The sequence below is a fragment of the Mustela nivalis genome (genome assembly GCF_964662115.1).
Source record: "Mustela nivalis genome assembly, chromosome: 1".
Lineage (NCBI taxonomy): Eukaryota > Metazoa > Chordata > Mammalia > Carnivora > Mustelidae > Mustela > Mustela nivalis.
In genome coordinates this window covers 59,516,082-59,535,169 of record NC_139020.1, presented here as the reverse complement: position 1 = coordinate 59,535,169, position 19,088 = coordinate 59,516,082, and the positions used below count along the sequence as shown (strand labels likewise).

Below are 19,088 nucleotides of genomic sequence, written 5' to 3'. Positions count from 1 at the left end.
GCATTGCTAAATTCTAGAGTGATTTAGCCATTTCCACCAAATGTCAAAAGGTACAGATCCTTTGATCCAGTTCTTCTATTTCCAGGAATTTCCTTAATGTGTACAAAATGTCCTGTTATCAAAATATAATAGTCTGTTTCTTATATCAAAAGTTTGAAAATGTCCATTACTATGGAGACTAGTTAAATAACTTGTCATAGTATAAGCAGCTGTAATACTCAGCAGTATTAAGATAAACTCTGCAAAGAGATGCCCTGGATTCAAATCCTGAGTTCTATTATGAGCTGTGTGACACTGCTGGACATTTAACCACCCCATGCCCAATTTGCTTCATTTATTAAATGGGGATAAATACAGCACCTATTTCATAAGGTGTCTGTGAGGCTTCCATGAATGAATACAACTAAAACATTACAAAAAAGTGCCTGGATCAGTAGTGAACACTCAATAAATGTTACATATGATGATGATGACACATTAGTACAACTGAATACTAGACTATTATTTAAAAGAATGATGTCGCCTCAACTATACAAATGTAAAAGGATCTCCAAGATAACATTGCTAAGTGAAAAATGTAATGTCCAGAACAATGTGAAGAGGTACTACCTTTGAGGTGGGGGAAAAAAAAAAAAAAGGATTGGGAGAGGAGAAAACACACACATATAAGTACATAATTTTTACTGTATTTGTACATGTATTATCCATTCAACCTGATTAAAAATATTACTGAATGATTCAGCAAGTGCTAAAACGATTAGGCCAAGTAATAAAATTACTGTATATACCTAAATGAACAAAGAGCATAGTAACTAAACAATAATGACAAATATTTATATAGATCTTATTATGTGTCAATAGATTTAATCACTTTCCTTATATAATTCATTTAATCCTCACAACACTTACTTTTACTATCTGTATTTTAAAGCTGAGAAAAATGAAGACAGATAAAAACAACTTCCTCCCAAGTCACATTGCTACGAAGTACTAGAGCCAGGATGTGACCCAGTCGGTTGGTGCTCATACCCTTAACCTCCTTGCTATGTTGCCTCTCAACGCTACTTGAAAATTACTGGCTATTTACATATATCCCAATTATTTTCAAAAAGAAATCTGTATGTGTTGCAATAAAGAACATATATACCATCAAGTTAGTAATACTGGTAATGAAAAGAGGAAAACAAAAAAGATGAACATGAGAAACAAATACAGATGTTTACAGATGTTTTAAACATGCAACAAATCCAACTCTAAAGCATCTGCCATTTTTTTTTAAAGATTTGTGTGTGTGTGTGTGTGTGTGTGTGTGTCAGGAAGAGAGCACAAGCAAGGGGAACAGAAGAGGGAGAGGCTGAGGCAGATTCCCCACTGAGAAGGGAGCCTGATGTGGAGTTTGATCCCTGGACCCTGGGATCATGACCTGAGCTGAAGGCAGATGCTTAATCAACTGAGCCACCCAGGTACCCTGCCATTTTCTATTAGAGCCTTGAACGATGTATTAACTTCAGCCTCTTATAAGGACTGAAGTAAAGTATTAAATAATTGTCAATACTTTTAATTTTGCCTCTTTAAAGACATTCTTATTTGAGGGGCACCTGGCCTGGCTCAGTGGGTACAGCATTTAACTCTTAATCTCAGAGTTACGAGTTCAAGCCCACATTGGACATACAGCTTACTTAAAAAAAAGAAAGAAAGGAAAAAAGACATTCTTACTTAAAGCTTTCCTAAGGAGAGTTACTCATTGTATCTGTTTTTTTTTTTTAATTATTAACTAAAACCCAAATGTAGACTTTTCCTTATTCTGATTTTGTCATGTGATTAAGTCAGGGGATACACCCCATATTTGTGCAATATTCTCTATCTCCCAGGCATAAAGAGTTTCTGGAAAACTTAATATCGACACCAAAAATAAAAGGTACATTTGCAACCCAATCTGGTAATGCCTAGCATTTCCCTGCACGTTTTTTTTTTTTTTTAAGATTTTATTTATTTATTTGACACAGAGAGAGAGATCACTAGTAAGCAGAGAAGCAGGCAGAGAGAGAGGGGGAAGCAGGCTCCCTGACGAGCAAAAAGCCCGATGTGGGTCTTGATCCTGGGACCCTGAGATCATGACCTGAGCTGAAGGCAGAGGCTTAACCCACTGAGCCACCCAGGTGCCCCTAAGTCCTATTTTTTAATAACTTCAAAAATATTCCAGGACATGCCTGTGCCATGATTTATATAATGGTACTCCTGACAGACATTCCCTGTGTTCCCAGGTTTTTGCTACTATAAAACATTGCTGCAATCAACATTCACATAAATGCTTGACTGTCTTTCTTTTTTCTTTTTTAAAAGATTGTATTTATTTGAGAGAGAGAGTGAGAGAGCACATGAGCAGGAGGAAGGGCAGAGGAAGAGGGAGAAGCAGGCTCCCCATTGAGCAGTGAGCCTGACAAAGGGCTCAACTCCAGGAACCCAAGATCATGACCTGAGCCCAAGGCTGACACTTAACTGACTGATCCATTCAGGCACCTGTCTTCATTTCTAAGGAAAAGTTGCCACGGAGTGGGACTGCTGGATGGAAGAATATATATTTTCAGTATTAACAGATACTAATTTTACTAAAAACACTGTTAACAATCCACATCTCCACTAGCATCCTGTGAGCAAGTCTTCTACCTCAGATCCCTACTAGCAGTAGGTTTACCACTTAATTTTGCCGGTCAGAAAAGACTATTTCATTGTCAGCATATCGATTGCTAGTGAAGTTTTATGTCTTTTTTTCACATTTGTTGAATAGATTTCTACCAAGTTCTGGTCACATGTTTATCTATGTTTCTATTGTATGGACTTTTACTTAATATGTAATAGTTCTTACAAATGTTAACTCTTTAACTGTTATACATACTTCAAACACTTTTTTTCGAATTTGCTTTTTGTTGTTTATCTTTGCCATTGAAAGTTACTACATCTAGAATGTATGTACAAAGAAAATTCAGGGGATTAATATTTTAAATATTTTATTGTTTACATTTAAGCTTTTAATCCCTCTGAAATTATTTTGTGCCTGTGCTGCAAAGCAACAGCTCCACTTTATTTTCCTCTAGGCAGACAAGTTGTGTCAGTTACTTTTACTATATATGTGCCATTTTCTCCCACTGGATTGAAACAGAGCTTTGTCATGTATTAAAATTCCCTTATATGCAGGAATTTACTTCGGCTTTTAAAATTTTGCTATGCTTATATATGCCTAAAAATATATCTGCACTGATAAAATTAAGTAATTTATTTAGTTATCTGGATAAACTGAAACATTTTCACTTAAGATATTCAGATAATTAAGATGAAATCCTTATTTAAATGCCTTAATTCTCCATATCAAATTTTAAAAAAATTTGCTGCCCAAAGCAATGACTATTGATTGCAGAAATTCACATGCACAAAAGGAAGAGAAATAAATTCTAAATCTTTCTTTAATCTCCTAGTCTAGAGATAATCACTTATTTTGATGCATTTCCTTCCAATTTTCCAATCTGTATATATAATCACCACTACATAGTTTTTATCATGCTCTTCCTTCAATTTTACAAATATTTTCCAAATTAATTAGTCTTCTCCATTCTACTTTTAAACAAACACTCCTTTTTAAAAAACTAAAGAAATAACTAAAACAAAATATGAAGTCTGGTGGTTTTTCATTGCTCAAACACATCTAGAGCTCTTCTGTATCATACCAAGCATTATCCATTTTATTTTCAACAAAGTATGCTTAACTGCTTTTCAGAAAAGAAACAAAACATGACATGTTATAGGTATAATTTTAAAAAAGATTTATCACCAAAAGAACAAGTTTTTATAGAGAGCATTAAGAGTCGAAACTGAAAATTTTTTGATACCATAAAAGTAGCCAGGTTAATCTGAAAATACCTATGAATACCAATTTTTATTTTTTAATTTTTTAAATAAATTTTTAAAATAAATTTTATTTATTTATTTGACAGAGAGAGACAGAGAGAGAGGGAACATGAGCAGGGGAAGTGGAGAGAGAGAAGTAGGCTTCCTGCTGAGCAGGGAGCTCTATTTGGGGCTCAATCCCAGGACCCTGGGATCATGACCTAAGCCGAAGGCAGACAGATGCTTAACAACTGTGCAGCTCAGGTACCCTGAATACTAATTTTTAAGAACAGTCTAATTATGGTTATAAAATTTATTAAACAGAGCTAACAACAAACAAATATAAAGGGGAGTTTTAAATAAGTTAGTCATAGATAATTTTATCACAGTAGTTAGCTAATTTTAAAAGTAGCTTTGATAGTTTCAAGTAAAAAGAAGAACCTATACTGGGAATATATACACCCATTCCAGCTCTCTTTATAAACACATACTCAAAAAATGTATTTACTATATATACAATATGTATATACTATATGCATAAAAGAATACACTTATAGGAACCAGAGTCACTTTCATTTCACAATAGGAAAAAAAAAAAGAATTTTACAACTTTTAAAGTCTCTACAGAAGGAAATTAAAGAAATTAAATGGAAAACACTTACCACAATTTATTTCACCAAAATATAGAGGTTAACATTAAATTCAATAATCTCTTCATAAAATTTTTCCTTAGAACAAATGAGTAATAAATTTTTCAGGATTAAGGTGAAACATAAACTCATGATAACTATTTTTCAATTATTATCTAATTTACTGGTATTTTTCCAGTATAAAACCATTACTCTTTGTGAATCATGAATTTAGAAGAATTTTTTTATTCTAGTTCATGTCCCTGTTATATTCTCTACATACCCCTACTTCATCTGAGGACAAAAATGAAATATAAAGACATGTAAAATAAAAGGTAAAATTTTTAAACATAAGCATAAATTCAAAAGTCCCTTCTCTATAGCGCTGTACAATTTTAATGTATTTCTATAATGCAGTGTAGAGATAAAAATTTAGGAAAAGAAGAAATACCTCCTTAAATTGATTCCACATATTAATAATCATGAGCTTTGGAAAATCTATATAAAAACATGAAGTCACTGAAGTTGCCAAAATAATGGGACTCATGTTGATATTTCTCAGTTTCTATTGATAAATCCGTTTTAGAATCTTTGCTGTAAGTTCATTTTTCTAGTCCTCTATTTTTTGGTAATAGCCTCATTTCAAATTATATTCATTTCTCTTCATCCCAAACTTGCTCAATTTTAAAGGATGCCTTAAGTGTCCTTTAAAAATTCAGTATATAGAAGGCGCCTGCATAGCTCCATTGGTTAAGTGGCTGCCTTTAGCTCAGGTCATGATCCCAGGACACTGGGATGGAGCCCCACATTCCCCTCCCTGCTCAGTGAGGTGCCTGCTTTTGCCCCTCCTCCCTGCTCATGCCTGCTCATGTGCACGTACCGGCAGTGCTTTCTGTCTTAAATAAATAACATCTTAAAAAAAAAAAGTTCAGTATATAAAACCAAACCAGGTAAGAGTACAGTTAACAAAAATTTACAAAGCATGTACTAGGCTCCCTGTATTCATGATCTAATTCAATAGCACCTATGGGATAAACTTAAATATGAGAAAATTTAAGCTTAGATTAAATAAATTGTCCAAGATCATACAGCCTAAATAAGTGGTAGGGCCAGAATCTGAACCCAGGTCGGTATGACTGGGAAGTCTACATTCATGAAGTCTACACTATCTTGCTTTACATTTAAATACCAGTTAGTTTTTGGGATGCCTGGGTGGCTCAGTCGTTGAGTACTTGCCTTCAGCTCAGGTCATGATCCCAGGGTCCTGGGATCCAGTCCCACATCAGGCTTTCTGCTCAGCAGGAAGCCTTCTTCTCCCCCTATTCCACTCCCCCTGTTTGTGTTCCCTCTCTGTCTCTCTCACTCTCTGTCAAATAAACAAATAAAATCTTGAAATAAAATAAATACCACTTAGTTTTTAAAATACTTTCATATAAAGGCAACCCTCCTACGCTGTTAGTGGGAATGCAAACTGGTGCAACCACTCTGGAAAACAGCATGGAGGTTCCTCAAAAAGTTGAAAATAGAGCTACCCTATGACCCAGCAATTGAGAATCTGGGTATTTACCCTAAAGATACAAACATAGTGATCCAAAGGGGCACGTGCACTTGAATGTTTATATTAGCAATGTCCACAACAGCCAAACTATGGAAAGAACCTAGATGTCCATCAACAGATGAATGGATAAAGAGATGGTGTATATATACACAATGGAATACTATGCAGCAGAATATGAAATCTTGTCATTTGCAACGACGTGGATTGAACTAGATATGCTTAGCATATAGTATTATGTACTATAGTATTATGCTTAGTATTATGCTTAGCAAAATAAATCAATCAGAGAAAGACAACTATCATATGATATCCCTGATATGAGGAAGTGGAGATGCGACATGGGGGTTCTGGAGGGTAGGAAAAGAATAAATGAAACAAGATGGGATCGGGAGGGAGACAAACCATAAGAGATTCTTAAACTCACAAAACAAACTGAGGGTTGCTGGGGGAGGGGGTTAGGGAGAGGGTGGTGGGTTATGGACATTGGGGAGGGTATGTGCTATGGTGAGTGCTGTGAAGTTTGTAAACCTGGCAATTCACAGACCTGTACCCCTGCGGCTAATAAGACATTATATGTTTACAAAAAAATAAAAAAATATATTAAAAAAATACTGTCATATAGATTATATAGGGTTTCTCTCACTTGAACTCACAATACCCTCAAGAGGAGGTATTAAATTAGTATCAAATCCTAAGCCTCCACTCTCAACTTTACTTAAAAAGCATATAACTAAAGTGGGAAGGTTAAACGATCATCCCCTGATTTTCACTCTAGTGCTGTATCACTTGTAGCCTATACAGAGCCACATTTTTAAGGACAGCTCACTCTTCTTCCCTTCCATACATGGACAATAACCATACCTACTAGTAAACATATATGCTGTGAAAATACGTTGATCACAGCATTAATAAAATCTGTGTTTCTGTCTATTCTTCTGACCATGATTTGGATGGTTATTATTACCAAATTATATCTGAAAACTAATACTTAGTATACAACCATAGAAGGACCTATAATTTTTAAGAGATTTAAAACTAGCTTAACCTTCCTGTCAAACATTCATTCAGTAAATAAGTAAAATTTACTAAAGACTCATCAGGTACTTCAGCATCCTGGTTCTGAAGACACAATAGTAGAGTCACTATCCTTGAACTCCTAGGAGCTTTATGGTTTACTAAGGAACAGCCCAACCAACAGTAATCAAATACAATGTGCTAGAAGTGAAAACAGAAGAACAGAAAACAGTGTGAGTGCTGTAGGACTGAGGGGCTAGTTCTGCCAATAGGGGGACAAAGCATTCTTGGTGGTGCTGATAATCTACAAAGGCAGAGAAATATTAAGACCTCAGACACTGCCTACAAGCAATGTCAGGGATTTTAATACAAAAACTCCTGTGGATCATTTACTGTTGGGACGATAGCACAATTCCCTAATGAAGTTAAGGTTTCTCCTTGTAATACTCATAAAACTGGTAAAAAAGCTAGCTTCAGGGGTGACTGGATGGCTCAGGTGGTTAAGCACTGGACCCTTGATTTTGCCTGGGGTCATGATCTCAGGGTTGTGGGATCAAGCCCCACGCCTCCCACCCTGCGCTCAAGGGTAGAGTCTGCTTAGCCCTCTCCATCTGCTCCTACCCTAGCTCTCTCTAAAATAAATAAATGAAGTCTTAATTTAAAAAAAAAAAAAAGAAAGTTAGTTTCAGAAATGGCTTCCTAGCTTCAAATCATTTGTTTGTGTATGAATTACACATAATGTTAAAGCTCTTTTTCACACTCAACTTTAATAGCAATTTAATCACCAATTCCTGCAGCTAATTTCATTAGTGGTCTAAACTACTGCTTTCAGAGTTCCCTAAAATTGGGGAAATTATGAAGTAAAACTGCAGACTCATTCACAACCTCTTTCATACTGACATTTTCCCCTCTAGTACTTAATGCTCTTTAGCTGGTTTTTCTCTTTCCTGCTTTGGTCTCACCCAGACAGGACTGGTTTGGACTTCCAGAGCTTTTAAAAAAATGAGGCTTATTTGCTGGAATGTCACCTGGCCAATGAAGCAACACTGCTTATGTTTTTCTCTCCTCTAGAGATTAGAGAGCCTCACTCTGGAGCAAACTGATGGATGAAACTGTATTTATTTTTGGTAGCATGCGTGGCTACCTAAACATACCAGTAGACAGGACAACAGCACAAAATGCTAAAACTGTAAATTCAGGATAGAGGTCTTGTTTATTACTGAGGGAAAGCAAGGCCATTTTTAAAGTTATGGTTTTTTGGCAAGGAGCATCAATCGGTGGGTTATTCTATTTTGAACTTACTATAAAAAATGTTTTGTTAAATTAATATCACACTAGCATTTTAACCTTTTGTTCCCCTTAACAGAATCAGTTTATTGTAGAGAATTTGGATGATACAGAAAACCAAAAACAAATCAATCACATCCACTACTCAAAGATAAAGAATTCCATCTTCCTCACTTCTCAGCCCACTAACAATTATTTTATTACATTGGCTAGGAAACTACAAGGTATAGCAGAGAACATGACTTTTCAAATTTTAAAAAAGTTTAATTTAAATTTTAAAAATCAAATTTGTAACTTCTGTAAGGCCTTTCAATTTAAAAGAAGCAGGGGACTTTCTGAGTTTGCAGTATAAATAAAAGAGTTTAACCCCAAACTGGAAAACACTCTTCCCTAAATTAAAGCACATTGTTTATGGTCAAAACATTGGTTATACATTACATATGACGTGGGTACTGAGTACACTGGGTTGGGCAAGAACCTAAGCAAAATAATTTCTGTATTTTCACAAAACACTATTCACCAGAATCTGAAGTAGTCACTTGGAGTTACACAAATAGGGAAGGCTAAGAAGGAATTAAGTGTTACTTAATATAAATTTACCCACTGGTCAAGAAATTGATTGGGAACCGCGATTAGGTAGGATTTCAGATAGAAAGGACGAAAGAGAATGTCAAAGGCAGAAAATATAAAGTAAGTGATATCTTGACTTAACCTTCTTACGTCTAAGTTTAAGGTCAAATACATTTGGTTTCATTATATTTCCAGCCCAATCAGTTTCTGAAGAATTACTTCCCTGTCGGGGAAACCCAGTCAGTTTTCCATAAGCTAGTCTGGGTCTCCTGCAGAGCACGAAACCGCAACACCATCATCTTTCAACGCCTCCCCATTCAATTGAGACTGGCGCATTACCAACACCTCTTGTTTTGAAGCTAGTACATCTTTATTCTTTCAAATGTTTTCTCCCTTCCTGCATCATAAAATCAGAGAAAGGTAAAAGGCCTGCTTTTACCCTTCCAAGGCCAACCAAATTATGTGAATACCCACAGAACGTCTCATACAGGGCTGTCAGATTAAAAACTCCGAATTATTGAGAAAGCACATTCGGAGCAAGCTTTACAGTGACTCCGCAGTGAGGCCACATCAGTGACATTCTCTCCCAAGCCCGTCTCACCGGAGACGCCTCTGCCTCCAGGGTTTTTCCTACCTCCCAGCTTCCCAGCTCAAGGCTGAAGATAAAGACGGAGCAGGGCCTCTGCAAAAGAATGGGCTTTGGGGAACAAGACCCGGAGACTAGTGCGGACCCCGAGAAAGGGCTGAACCAAACCCATTATCCGAAGCCCCAAAGACTCCGAATAGGGAGCCATAATGGCCGCACTCACCCCCAACCCCGGGAAAGGTGGACGTCTCACCCCTAAGTGGCGGGGGCAACCACAGGGGGGGAAGCGAGGGTCAGGAGAACTGGAGAAAAGAGCTCCTAGCCAGTGCAGGATGACAGCGAGGAGAAAGCCCCGGACAACGGAGGCTGGCCGTTCACACTTGCTCTTCTCTTCCTCTTCCCACCCCTTCTCCTCTTCCCACCAGTCGCCGGTTACCGGTCGCCGCTCACCTGCCGGGGCGCGAGGTGCAGAGACAGTACCGATCACGGACCAGAGGCTCTGTCACTGCGGGCGGGGAAGTCTTCAGCTGCAGAGGGGGGCGGGCCCAGATATTCACGTGACCTCGAGCTCCGCCCTGCCGCCCCCAGGCGGGCGTGCTGCATTTCGGGGACCTTTATTTTTTGCGAATCGTTTGACCATTTATTTTCTTGCAATAAAACCAGAGAAAAAAACAAAAAATTTCCCAAAGACTGTGTCGTAAAGTGTAATGTAGAGGGCGTGCGTGAAATGGGTTAAAGTGCATTGCTAAGGAAGTGACGTTTATGCTATGATCTAGGGACCGGAAATGGCGACGGCATTCTGTACCACAGTGGCCCGCCGCTGAAATCCCAGGTTTAAACCCAGGCAATCACGTGACCTCAAAACTTGGCTCGTGCTGGACGGAAGCCAAGTTATCCGGCCGATTGTTAACTACGTTAGTCTTCAAAACATCTCATTTGTTTGGGTCTTCCACAGATTTCTTTTACATTTAGAAGAACCATTATAAAATCCTATTAGGAGACAGCGTTTGAAGGTCATTCCGGAGACTACCAACTGGAAGAACAGGACTGGGCCGGGGAAGATTGATCTTGCTAAAATTGGAGAAGAGAGGGAGGGGTGGAAAAATCCGGATTTTACCGCCAGGGCCTACCGGGCAAGCCCCACGAGTAATGTCGCAAGGGATGGGAGGAGAAAGATGACGCCAGAGGCCACAGCCCAGTAGGAAAATGGAGGTCCTGAAATGGAGGGGGAAGGGTGCGCGGAGGCCAGCAGTGCGGCTGCGCGCAAGGCGGCCGGCGCGCCGGCGCGCAGAGGGGGCGGGGTGAAAGGTCAGAGCGCGGCGGCGGGTCTGGCTGGCGGCGGCGGCGGGCGAGAGTGGATAGCCCGGTGTGCACGTGTGGAGAAGCGGCGGCACAGCGCGGCGGCGGGAGACACCCCCGCCCCCTCCGGAGACGCAGGGCTGCGCTTGACTCTCGCGGCCTCCGTCACCCGCTCGGCTCCCTGCCCTAGGCGGGGAGGCCGGCTTGTGGGGGTTGAGTGGCCCGAGCTGAGGGCGCGGAGAGCTCAGGGCGGCGACGACAACGGCGTTGATATCGGTGGTAACAACGGCCTCAGCAGGCGGGGAAGATGAAAGGGTGAGGAAGGGCAGCCGGGCAGGGCCGGGCCAGCGGGGTAGAGGGGCTGCAAAGACGGGGAGAGATTCCGGGCGAAGACCCGAAGGAGGGAGATTTCTGGGCTTCTCTCTGCTCAGCGGAGGGGGCGGATGCTTGGCGCGGGGCTGTTGGCGGGCTGAAGGGCCAGCAGAGGCAAGACCCCCGGAACCCAGGATTTCGGCCCTGAGGATGAGTGTGGGTTGAACGGAGACCATCAGCCGAGTAGGGCAACAGGGAAAAGCTCTTGTGAGGCGCCTTGGGCCTCCCACCCGGGGGCGGACGTATGAGCCACCCCCGGCCCGCCACTCCAAGTGCAGTAGTGTAGTTGTCCTCTTCAGATCCAGGCTCAGCCTTGGGACCCGCGGTCTTTGACACCTTTCAGTCTTACTCACACTTGAGAGCTCTGCAGAACCTTCTGGAGGGAGAAGGAATTGGAATAAAGAGCATGGAGATGAGTATTAAGAGCTAGTGACTCAACTGGATTTGGGTTGGGTCAGAGCGAGTGGAGGAGGGGGAGAGAGCGTGAGCTCTTGTATTCTTGGGGTGCCAAAATGTTTAAGGAAGTATTGCCGATCAGTAGGTGGAGCTATTGCTACAGTAGTTTGCTGTTGCCCCTATGCTGGGGGGGAGGGACGGTGAGGGGCGGTCCTTGGATACTGCAACGAAGCTTTTCTGAGGTGATTGGCAAAATTAATATCTTCCAGTTTTTCTTTTGAATAAAATTAGGGATTATTTTGGCTCAACTATTTCCATTTGGATATCATTTCACAATTAAATTACATACTATTAAAATATTAACGACATAACACGGTGTTATAAAATATTTCCTAAATTAGCCGTTTTGGAGCTCTCCTTTTATCAATGTTAGAAGCTTTCTGAGATGCCTGGATTTTTTTTTTTTTTTTTTTTTGTATTATAGCAAGTCAGTTAATATATGTTGAGTTAGTGAAGTCTTTCAAACTGTTCAGCCTTCTGAGGATGAAATAAAAGTCAGTCTTCGAAAAATCCCATGCTGCGTGAAACAAGGCATGTATATGTATCGGTGTGTATATGTGATTGGGGTCGAAGAGGTCCAAGAAGTCCAAGAAGGGGGTTAATTGACCTTGGGTCTGTACATGGTTCCTTACTCTGATGTTGCTTTAAACAATGGAAATTAATTTTAATGTTGAATTGTTTTTCCATTAAACTTCAGAAATGATGAAATTTTCATAGTACCTTCATATTAAACATCAAGTTCTAAAGAGTTCCGATCAGAATACTAATTGAGTATGGAAACTATTTGCAGCGCTTGAATCGTGATCTATGAAGTTTGGTTGTTTTATATATGATCCAGTATAATTTAGTGAGGTTTTTCTTCTTTTTTACCCCCTTTCTCTTACTCGTTTTTATTACCTTTTTTTTTTTTTTTTGGGTAACATTTTATTTATTTGACAGAGAGCAGGAGCAGGGGGAAGAGGGAGAAGCAGACTCCCTGTGAAGCAGGGAACCCTAGGGGGCTGAATCCCAGGAGGACCATGACCCCAGAGGAATGCGGACTCTTAACTGACTGAGCACTCTTCGTCTTTTATTCTTATCTTTTTTTCTCAGTACACAATACTTCTCATCTTGTTCTGTTAGAGTACTAAAAATGAGGCTGAATAGTTCCCACAGTTGAGACTGCATGGATTTATAAAGGAAGGTTTCCAAGAGAATTTCTATTCTGGGTGTTTAGATCCAAAATCTTTGGTCTAGCTCAGTCTTGCTAGGGTGTAATGTTCTTTCTGATGCCTAACTTGGCAATAGAAATGGGGTCAAACAGTGGTATTATTCACAGTCTACCTTCAGTTACCTTGAGTGTTGAAGGCAATTTTTTTTTTTTTTAACTTTAAAGGGTGATTTATGTGTAATAACATGATGGTGGCAAATGCCCAGAAATGAGTAACTGGCCAAATTTAGAGGAAATTTATAGTTACTGAATTTGTACTGCCAGCCAGCAGCTAGCCCTCAAATGAAGAGTCTTTAAGTGTAGTTCCTATCACTATGATTGGAAACTTAAAGTTGTGTTCCTAATGCTAAACTTTTAAGATGATTTCACAGGAATAGTCCCTTTAACTTCCCAGGTGAATAACTACCACTTATGATGGGACTTAAAAATTTCTTTGATTTCTAAATCTTGTATTTAAGACACAGAAAAAATGAAGACAATAGACATTTAAAAGATTCTAAGCTCCTTTAGTTCGAAGAATTGTATCACCATGCACAATGTAGTTAGTGTTATAGTCCTGACTCTTGGTTTGGAAAGGCCTGTGAAAATGAAACCATGGTCCTGATTATATATTTTTGTAGGAAATTTTATTTGCTAAGAGTTTTATTGTATATTGAGCTAACTGAACTGTAAGTTGAATAGAAATATCTAAAATTGGAAACATGAAGAACTTCTAACTCTAAATCAATCTACTATTTAAATATTTTATGTCATCTGTGTTGCCTATCATTTTCAAACTTTTAAGACTTATTATTTTATCTGATTTTTCTTCATACTTACAGTTTGTTTTTATTAGTAGTAGCAGTAGGACATTCCATTGTATTGGCGTGTATTTTTGCCTTTTCTCCAAAGTAGATAAATTTTCAGTTTTTAATTATTGCATGTATTTATATACATGGTCTAGAAACTTGAGGGTATATTACAAGATGTTATTTCCTTTGTACTGAAGCTGCTTATTTTTATAGACCCAGGGATGTCGGTTGAATTTGTGGATTGCAGGCTGATAATTTTTATCTATTATTACTCTCTAGGGAAGATGATATTCGAGCAAGAAGTCACAGCCATGACTGAGATGGCAATATAACTAGTCAGTATAATAGAAAGTAAAACTGAATCCATTTACTTTTAAATTTTGGCAAAGAGGTATAAATTAGTTCTAATAAAAATGTGTTTGGGGCGCCTGGGCGGCTCAATCTGTTGAGCTTTTGGCTCTGGATCTCAGCTTGGGTCTTGATCTCCTGGTGGGGAGTTTGGCATCATATTGGGATCTACACACTGGGGAGGAGTTTACTTTAAAAAAAAAGGGGGGGGACGCCTGGGTGGCTCAGTTGGTTAAGCAGCTGCCTTCGGCTCAAGTCATGATCCCAGCGTCCTGGGATCGAGTCCCACATCGGGCTCCTTGCTCGGCAGGGAGCCTGCTTCTCCCTCTGCCTCTGCCTCTGCCTGTGATTCTGTCTGCCTATGCTCACTCTCCCCCTCTCTCTGATAAATAAATAAAACCTTAAAAAAAAAAGTGTTTAACAAGGTATGAATACATGCAAAGTAAAGATGGGGAAGTAGGTAACAATAGTATAATACAGTATATAGAACAGTGTAGTTCTCAAAGTAGCAGATTCTGCTGTCCAAAGAATCTATGTTGAAGTACAGTTACCTCTGACAGCATATGGACTGGGAAGCATAAAAGAGTTTTCTGAAGTGCTGGAAATATTCTCTATCTTTACTTTGGCTATTGATTGCATAGATACATATGTTAAGTCAATGAGCTGTGAACAAGATTTGTGCTCTTTACCATACAAATTCTATACTTAAGTAAAACAGATTTGTTTGTTTTTTAAGGTTGTATTGCTGTTTTTTGTAGGGGGACAGGCAGTGAGGCTGAAGGAGAATTCAGGAACTTTTATAAACCTCCAGTTCATACTCTTGCTTCTATGAATCCCATCATTTATGGGATGTGGATTGAGATACTGTATTTTAAAATACTTTGTAATATTCCCTTGCTTTGTTGAGATGAATTCACATAAAATATAACCTACCTGTGCCACAATTTCTTTATAATCAATATAATGGTGTAACCGATATAAGAGAGAAGTGAAAGTAAACTATAATAAGGTTTTTATTTCAATATGTAAGTGATCAGGTACAACTATACCATAGATCATAAGATCTATGTTTGCATCTGTCTGTAAATAAAATCATATGATTTAGAAAGTAGATCTGCCAATACAGATGTGTGCATTGGTGACTAATGCTATGTTGCCATCAGTGTTGGTGATTTTTTTCCAGTGATTGTGGACAACTGGTGGTAAAGTTTTGAACAAAGAATAATCATGAATTTCAGGGTTGAAAAAGGATTTTTAAAGGTTATCTATACAAAGCATTAGCTTTCAAAGCCAGTGCTTTGCCAGACCAAACTAATACCTATATTAAATTTCACTTTACTTACATTACCATTTTGGCCTGTGGAAATCCTTTTGAATTCTGATTTTCTCTTACACATATTAGGTATGACTTCCAGCTTTATGCCATATGAAAAGATAAATCTTCTCAATTATTTAAATAGTTGTCTTTATTTTTTTTTTTTTAAGATTTTATTTATCAGAGAGAGAGAGAGGGAGAGCAAGGCAGACAGAATGGCAGGCAGAGGCAGAGGGAGAAGCAGGCTCCCTGCTGAGCAAGGAGCCTGATGTGGGACTCGATCCCAGGACCCTGAGACCATGACCTGAGCCGAAGGCAGCTGCTTAACCAACTGAGCCACCCAGACAGCCCGTCTTTATTTTTTTTTAAGGACAGCCTACAGAAACCATTAAAGTACCAGTTGTAACCAATAGAAACTTCTTTTCATCACAGAAATGAAAATTGTATGTATTATAGTTTATAAAAACTATATATTTGTCTTATGGCAAATACTGCTTTCTCTTGATTTGATCTCTTCCATTGGTTCCTATATACGTTCATTGCCTGACTTATTGGAAGAATGTTAGTCCTGTCCTGTGCAATACAGTAATGGCTAGCTACAGTAAGTAGGCTGTTAAACAGATGAAATGTGGCTTATGTTATTGAGGAACTGAATTTTAATTAAAATTTTATTTTTTATTTTTATTTTTTGAAAGATTTTATTTACTTATTTGACAGAGAGCACAAGCAGGGGGAGTGGGAGAGGGAGAAGCAGGCTCCCCACTGAGCAGGGAACCCTGTGCAGGACTCTGTCCCAGGACCCTGGGATCATGACCTGAGCAGAATGCAGACGCTTAACCAGCTAAACCACCTAGGCGCCATGAATTTAAATTAAAATTTTAGTTTTAAAAACTGATACTCAAAGTCAGTTGTTGGATAATTTTCAAGTATGTTTGGAACAACCTGGATTGGTGAATCTATAGTTTGTGAAATGTAAATATAGATCAAGTGTTTCCAAGGAAAATTAGCATCTGAATTGAGATTTGCTCTGTACTACACACTGGATTTTAAAAAGACTTGGTATGGGGGTGCCTAACTGACTCAGTCGCATGTCTGGGTAACTCTTGATCTCGGAGTTGTGAGTATAGGCCCCATGTTGGATTTAGAGATACCAAAATTAAGCAAAAAAGACTTAGTATGAAAAAAAAATTCTTAAAGAAGTGAAATTAATTTTTATTTTGATTGCATGTTGAAATGATTTCATCTGTTTCTTTTTGCCTTGTTAACGTAGATACTAGAAATTTTTAAATTACATATGTAACTCAAATTGTATTTGTTTTGGATAGTGCTGTGCTAGATCCAAAAAAAAAAAAAATTCGTGTAAAACATGATCTCTTTTTTTAGCATCCAATTTTAGATGTGGTTTGTTTTTTTGTTTTTTTGTTTTTTTTTTTGTCAGAGAGAGAGCGAGCGAGAGCAAGCACAGGCAGACAGAGTGGAAGGCAGAGTCAGAGGGAGAAGCAGGCTCCCTGCGGAGCAAGGAGCCCGATGTGTGGGAATCGATCCCAGGACTCGGCTCAGGTCATGATCCCAGCGTCCTGGGATCATGACCTGAGCCGAAGGCAGCTGCTTAACCAACTGAGCCACCCAGGCGTCCCTTACATGGTGTTTCGAAACAGTAAATGTGTAGCTTGTGGGTCAACAGACAATACAGGGCTGGTCATATACCTCTGTGACGAAGGATTCTGAGGCCACCCTTGGTTTTAGACTAAAATATTATAATCCATTCACCTTGTCTACCATGATGGAGAAGGGGTAATAGGGAGTATGCATTTGCCTTTCCTGAGCTAAGGCCTCTATTCTGCCTGTATCATTGCTGAAGCTGTTCATGGAAAACCTTGTTTTTTAAGTCCAGAGGCTTCTCATAAGTCCTCGATAGTGCTGCAGTGAATGCTTGTTTATAAAAACTACTTGACACATATCCTTATTTCTTTTGGATAATTCCCTAGAAGTGAATTTTTTGGATCAGAAGATACTTGTGTTTTAAAGCTCTGATATTTGTTGCCACTTGACCTCTAGAAAGATAGTAGCAATTTCATACTGCCACCAGTGTATGAGAGTGCCCTTTTCTTCTCCAAGGGCTATTGGGGGAACAGGAGGGGCACTTGGAAAGACCTTAAGGAAATGAAGGAAGACAATATGGCTGCCATTTCAGCCATTGGTGGTGTAAATTACCTTCTTCTGGGGTGAGTGGCATACATCAAGCATTTGTAAAATGATAGAAATAACAGTTTCTTTACAAGTTGGGTTGGAGGACATATTCACATAATAGCCTAACTCTAGTTTTACTTTGCTAATTAGATGATGAATGGTATTTCTCTCCCCACCTTATTTTGGTTATTGTTATTTTGATTACTTAGTAAATTTGGACATTTCCCACTTCTACTGGCCACTTGCATGTGTTTGGACTTACCTGTTACTTTTGTAACTTAACCAGTTTTTAATTTGGATATTGAATGTTTTGACTTCAAATTGCAAAACAACCAAAGATAATGTTCTTTAGAAAATGAGGTTGAGACTTTCAAATTAGTAAATATTGTCAGAGTGATGATGCCAGTTTAGGATCCAGCTCATGAGAAGCAATTTTTTACGGATGGAACTTGTTATAAACTAAGTTAAGAAAGGAGAATTGTACTTAGGAACATTTTATTTCTCTTTCCAGAAAACTACAGTATATTTAAAGATATACTTGGATTACATAGTAATCCATATAGATTATTATTCATAGAATAATTCATCTTTTTAAAAAATATATCTTATATGTTTATTAGAGAGCATACACACAAGTTGGGAGAAGGACAGGCCGAGGGAAAGGGACAAGCAGACTCTGCTGAGCATGGAGCCCCACTCAGGGCTCAGTTTCAGGACCCTGAGATCATGGCCCCAGCTGAAATCAAGAGTCGTACACTACTTAACAGACTGAGCCACCCAGACTCTCCAGCATAATTTATCTTCTTAAAGGAGACTTATTTTAACACAAAAAACATTGAACTAAAAGCAACCACACTTTGTAGTTCAGTGTGCCAGTAATGATTGTTCGCAGTCACTAATAGTTTTTTTTGATCTCTGGGTCTTGGTTTCTTTGTCCTTAGAAAGAATAGCTTAAATAAGAACAGCCAGAAGTTGAAATTCATGTGCCTGTTTTAATCTGTTGATAATATTTAATCAGTTGGTATTTAATCTGCTGATAGCTTTGATGAGTTCTTAGATTGCCAAACCAAAAAAAAAAAAGTGATGTCATTAATACCTACCATGATTGCTGTGGTGTGTGTGTTACATGTTTGCCATCCCTTGTTTCTTGTTAGCTTGCTCTTTTTATGATACCAAGAAACAAAACTTCGGAATATTTGAACTGTTCTCTTTCAAGCTGTTTTCTTCATTTTGCTTTTGTGTCTCCCTTTTGAGATTTCCTCTCCCATCCTTTCCCTCTCGTGGCCCTTTTATTTTTTATAGCTACCTAGTACATCTCCAGGCAATAAATTCTCTATTAATCTTTACAATAGTTCTAAAAAAGCATCCATAATCTACTAATTTATCTATAGGTTTAGTATCTTTAGTCTTTTAATGAAGCAACATTATAGAGGTGAACCAAGAAGGAAAGAAAGTGGTGGGTTTTGGAATTTATTAAGTTTTATATGGCCAAAGAGGTGGGAGAGAGAGAGGCTAGGCCAGTGGCCCCAGCTAGGTGATGAGGGCTTTATATGCAGTGCTATTCAAATTTCTTTTGGTTGG

The 19,088-nt window shown here is 38.7% G+C and overlaps 2 protein-coding genes across 9 annotated transcripts in view; one reads left to right on the top strand and one right to left on the bottom strand.

Annotated features, from left to right (window-relative positions):
* The window catches only part of ATP6V1A (ATPase H+ transporting V1 subunit A), a 63,174-nt gene extending 52,426 nt beyond the window's left edge, over positions 1–10,748 (bottom strand). Inside the window, exons 1-2 of one of the 7 annotated variants that reach the window (XM_082739940.1) lie at positions 10,657–10,748; positions 9,977–10,138 (exon numbers count right to left, since the gene is read on the bottom strand). The gene's annotated coding sequence lies outside the window, so the exon portion shown is untranslated. Of the gene's footprint in view, positions 1–9,541; positions 9,623–9,749; positions 10,268–10,656 lie in introns of those variants that run through there. The other 6 variants (XM_082739942.1, XM_082739943.1, XM_082739939.1 and 3 more) reach the window with 6 other exon arrangements.
* Positions 10,399–19,088, top strand: part of NAA50 (N-alpha-acetyltransferase 50, NatE catalytic subunit) — a 38,260-nt gene continuing 29,570 nt past the window's right edge. The window contains exon 1 of one of the 2 annotated variants that reach the window (XM_082740555.1): positions 10,399–11,140. In XM_082740555.1, coding sequence (XP_082596681.1) covers positions 11,133–11,140 — 8 coding nt within the window. In that variant the 5' untranslated portion in view covers positions 10,399–11,132. The remainder of the gene's footprint in view (positions 11,141–19,088) is intronic. The other variant, XM_082740556.1, reaches the window with a different exon arrangement.